The sequence below is a fragment of the Penaeus vannamei genome, chromosome 27 (genome assembly GCF_042767895.1).
Source record: "Penaeus vannamei isolate JL-2024 chromosome 27, ASM4276789v1, whole genome shotgun sequence".
In the NCBI taxonomy this organism is placed as follows: Eukaryota; Metazoa; Arthropoda; class Malacostraca; order Decapoda; family Penaeidae; genus Penaeus; species Penaeus vannamei.
Window position 1 is genome coordinate 18076473 of NC_091575.1, and position 2500 is coordinate 18078972.

Sequence of the window (2500 nt, forward strand, 5' to 3'; positions counted from 1 at the left end):
TATGAAGAACAGGAGGAGGAGAAACTAGAAGGAAGAAGAAGTGGAGGAGGAAGGGCTGAGAAAGGATATAAGCAGAATTAGAATAAAGCATTGATGATAATGAAGTGAAGGAGAAGGAAAAAAAGAAGAAAATAAAGGGATGGGCGAAGAAAGAACAGGAGGAAAAATTTAAATAAAAACGCTGATGATAGAGAAGTAAAAACAAAAGAAAAGGAGAATGGCAAGGATTAGAAGGAGAAAGAGTAATAGGAAGAGGATGGAAAGGAAGAACACCAAGAGAACGAGGAGGAGGGGGAGGTGGAGAAAACCTAGATTTATCTCTGTTCATCCAACCTCCACATAATATATCCAATAACACTTAGTACATACTCACCTTTGAATGCTAGTGATTACACTTAGTTACCTGTCCTTCTGCGTTTCATGACCCCGGCGTCAACCTCGCCCTTCGCCGCCCATCACCCAAGGGCTTCCAGATTGCAATGAGGCCGGGGCGGAATCCCTAATTTATTTTCTGGCGCTTGTCCCTAAGCCATAGGGCGGATATTACCCATTAAGATCCCGGGAGCAACACCTTTATGTCCTCCTGGCATTGGGCGCCCGGGTGTGCTATGGACTCACTCGGTGTCAAAGTCCCGCGAAATGGCTGTTTTTAGTTAGCAAAGTGAGCTCGTAAAATTTACGAGCCTTTTTTCGGGGCAAGAGGAAGCCATTAGGTAACCGTAACTCGCGTTTTCGCCGACGTCCAGAGGCCGCGTCGCCGGACACGGGATCCGGGGCGCATTAGAAGGCCGTCTGGCGGAAGGAGAAAGTGACAGGCCTCGAGTGGAAGAACTCACCTGTAGGAGGCACGGACGCCGTCGGGAAGAAGCTGGGCGGTGCCGGCGTGGTGGTGGTAGTGGTGGTGGGGCGGTGTCGCGGCACGGGCGTGGTGGAGGTGGTGGTGTGGTAGTGTGGCGGCGGCGGCGGCGCGGAGTCGCAGCACTCGCGGTCCGGGAACTCGGACGCCAGCACCCCGACGCGCGCGTGCAAGCTCGCCACCAGGAGCAGGAGCACCACGGGCCAGGCGCTGCCGGGGCTGCGGCGGTCGCTCGGCAGCGCGGGCGTTGCGGAGGACCTGCTTGCGGGCGCGAACGACCCTTCGTGGGTGCCAAGCGAGGCGGGGAAAGTTCTCACTGTGGGCGTGACGGGCGAGGACGCACTTGCACTAGCACTCACTGCGTTTCCTACGAAACTCACGTCCTTTGCGCCCACGCCCGCCTCATGCACAGTGGGCGCGGTCGGCCATCTGCCGGGACTATATGTCCACGAGTTCCCACTCGAAGATAACCTATTTGATTCGCTCGGGTCGCGGACGCAGCTGCCCGCCCGGCCGCCCGCGTCGCGCGCCACCCGAGAAACGTCTCTCACTCCGCGCGGGGCTCCTGCTGCGCCGCCGTTAGTGCGAGTGCCTGCTGAGTGCCCCAGGAATGCCTCTCGTGATATGTCCGTCTGGGCGTGACAGGAGCCGACGTGATATCCCGTATCACCAAGGACCTTGATATGTTGATGGGGCCGAGCGTGGGCGGGTGGGCGGCCCCCCCTCGCGACGGGCGCCGAGGGGGTCTCGCAGGGCTCGGCGCCCCCGCGGGCTAAGGCGAACATTATGTGATTCTTAGGTGACGGGTGTGAGCGTGGGTCCTCCCCTCCTGCCTTTCCCTCCCTCCTGAAGAGCGCGCAGCCGGCGGGAGGAAGAAGAGGAAGAAGGAGGAGGGGCGGAGAAGGAGCCGGGAGAGGAGCGACGTCCTCGGGGACGGGCCTCGAGGCCTGCTCGGGGCGGCCGCCTCCCAAGGACACGCGTCCGAACGCGCGCGGGTCAGCTCCTTCCGTCATGGTGGCCGAAGTCGGGGTCGAGGTCGAGAAGGGCGCGGCGCCGTCTAGCGCGGGCGGTGTCAGTGGGGCCTGGAGGCTGTCAGAAGCAGCAGGGGGGGCACGGCAAGTGAGGCATGGCACTATCTTGCCCATGGCGGCGCTGTCCATTACAGGAAGCAGCTGTGGACGAGGAGCCACCACAGCTTGACACAAGGGCCGCCGATAAAAGCATCTTTGTTCTCTCTAATCCTTGGTCCGACGCTGCTGTGCGGCTTTGGCATCGTCACATATGTACATGAGCCTCGCTCGCTCTCACTGATTATGGAAATTATTCTGAAAATATTAAAATGCATGATTTTCTACTCTCGGCTACAGCACAACTGGGGTACTGTCTCACTCAAAAAATAGAAATCCGTAATAATGATAATGAAAAAAAGCACTAGACAACAAACGTAAGCGAGATGTATATTTTGTCTGCTTGTTTCATAAAACCGATTGATCAAACGTACCAAATCTTTTTTTGCGAAAATATCCACATCAACTAAATTTACAAAACAAATAAACAAACAAAAAGCACAACACACGCAAACACATATCCTCAATCACACACACACAATCAAACAAAGCACAAATACACACGCACGCAATCATA

General features: G+C 56.2%; 1 protein-coding gene across 1 annotated transcript in view; it reads right to left on the reverse strand.

Moving 5' to 3' along the window:
* LOC113800719 (uncharacterized) overlaps positions 1-2500 on the reverse strand; it is a gene marked incomplete in the record, with an annotated part of 379608 nt that overhangs the window by 331641 nt on the left and 45467 nt on the right. The window contains 1 exon segment of the mRNA XM_070140955.1: positions 837-2181. Coding sequence (XP_069997056.1) covers positions 837-2016 — 1180 coding nt within the window.